General features: G+C 43.5%; 1 protein-coding gene across 1 annotated transcript; it reads right to left on the bottom strand.

Annotated features, from left to right (window-relative positions):
• Positions 1 to 29: 29 nt before the first annotated feature.
• Positions 30 to 1,427, bottom strand: KD926_006352 (uncharacterized protein; the record flags this gene model as incomplete). Its single annotated transcript, XM_053095640.1, has 1 exon — positions 30 to 1,427. One exon carries the CDS (start codon positions 1,425 to 1,427, stop codon positions 30 to 32), a length of 1,398 nt encoding a protein of 465 aa, XP_052949712.1.
• Between the last annotated feature and the right edge of the window lie 112 nt (positions 1,428 to 1,539).

Below are 1,539 nucleotides of genomic sequence, written 5' to 3'. Positions count from 1 at the left end.
CGTAGAATTGAAGCTATATAACTCTTTTTTTAATCGCGAAAGCGCTGTGGAGGGCGGATTTGCCTACCTCTGCGATTAAGCGTTGGGGGGACCTCATTAACAACCTCAGGTTCTGCAGCAACTCTATTACACGATTTCTTTGCCTTTGGAGTTGTAGAGACCTTATTCTCGCCTGTCTGAGCGATATTAAAGTCATTTTGAAGCTGTATATCCGCTTGTTTAGCGAGCTGATCATCCTGCCTTTTACGCTTCTTTTCCTCTGCTTCACGAAGCCGTATTTCCTTATTTGAAGCGCGAATTCGCTTGCGTTCTTCAATTAAAAGCCTCTTATTTTTCTTCTCTTGCTGCTTACGAAGCCTTTCCTCTTCTCGTGAGGCCTTCGCAAGTTGTAGAGCTTCATCTTTCTCCGCTTGAAGATCACGAGCTTGCTGAATCTTTTTAGGGGAGTAAAACACCGCGAAACCGTCCTCAGGGGCTCGTAATTCAAAAAGAAGAGGCTTCCCTCGCTGGCGCTTCTTCTTCTCTAATTGTAGAGCTTCTTCAAGGCCTTGGCAGCGTAGTTTCAAGATGATATTCTCTGTAGAGAGATGATGCATCGTAGAACTCAATTTTTTGGCATTTTGATCGTATAAATCAACAACTGCGTGCTTAAGAAGCCTCTCAATCTTTCTCCAATCCTCTGCACTAAGCACTGAGCGAGATGACTCACTAGATGAAGGCCGATTATCATCATTCCGATTGAATCGCGATAGGACGATATCAGGATTCAACGGCCAAACACCTACCGATTTCCACGAAGAAGCGATATTCTCAGTAGATAAAGCGCTCTCCCATGACGGCCAAAAGAGGCGAAAAAAGTCTCTTTTCGTAATATGACAGAGGCCTAAACTAGTATGAAGAAATCGCTCTAATTCATTGCTGTACGCGATTGAGAGCGGCGAAAAGATTCCAACGTCAAGCGGCTGTAGCGAATGCGTAGAATGAGGCGGATACGTCATCAAGAGGATCTTATTCGCTTCGCAGTAGTTAAAAAACTTCATATTGACGTGTGAGCCGTGACCATCAAGTATAAGAAGTCTCCAACGTCTTCTCGCTTTCGCTTTAGTCTCTCGATCGAATATATCACGTAACCACGCGTATCCTAGCTCATCATTTGTCCAGCCGGAAGGGGAAGATGCAAAGAAACATTTATGTTGAGAGACTTCAAAATCCTGCAGCCAGGAATCTTGAAGTTTTGAAGATACGGCTTGATAAATAAGACCTGGAGATAGCGAGGTCCCATCTGCGCAAATACAGGCGATCGTAGTAATCCATTCGCGATTTCCATCTTGAAGCCGTTGTTTCATTCCATCTCGCTCAAAGGCCTTCTTTGAAAAGATCCTTTTACCTTTAGCGAGGACGCCGATTAAGAAACCTTTTTCATCCATATTGTAAATATCTTCCGGCTGTATGTCATATTCATCGATTTTGCGAGCTAAAAGCTCAAAATATAAAGCGTATTTCCATGCTGAATCGGCTCGCTTTCTAGATGAATCAATT

This window comes from Aspergillus affinis (genome assembly GCF_023601865.1).
Source record: "Aspergillus affinis strain CMG 70 chromosome Unknown NODE_339_length_1539_cov_342_066347, whole genome shotgun sequence".
NCBI classification, from domain to species: domain Eukaryota; kingdom Fungi; phylum Ascomycota; class Eurotiomycetes; order Eurotiales; family Aspergillaceae; genus Aspergillus; species Aspergillus affinis.
This window is presented reverse-complemented; position numbering and strand designations above follow the sequence as displayed.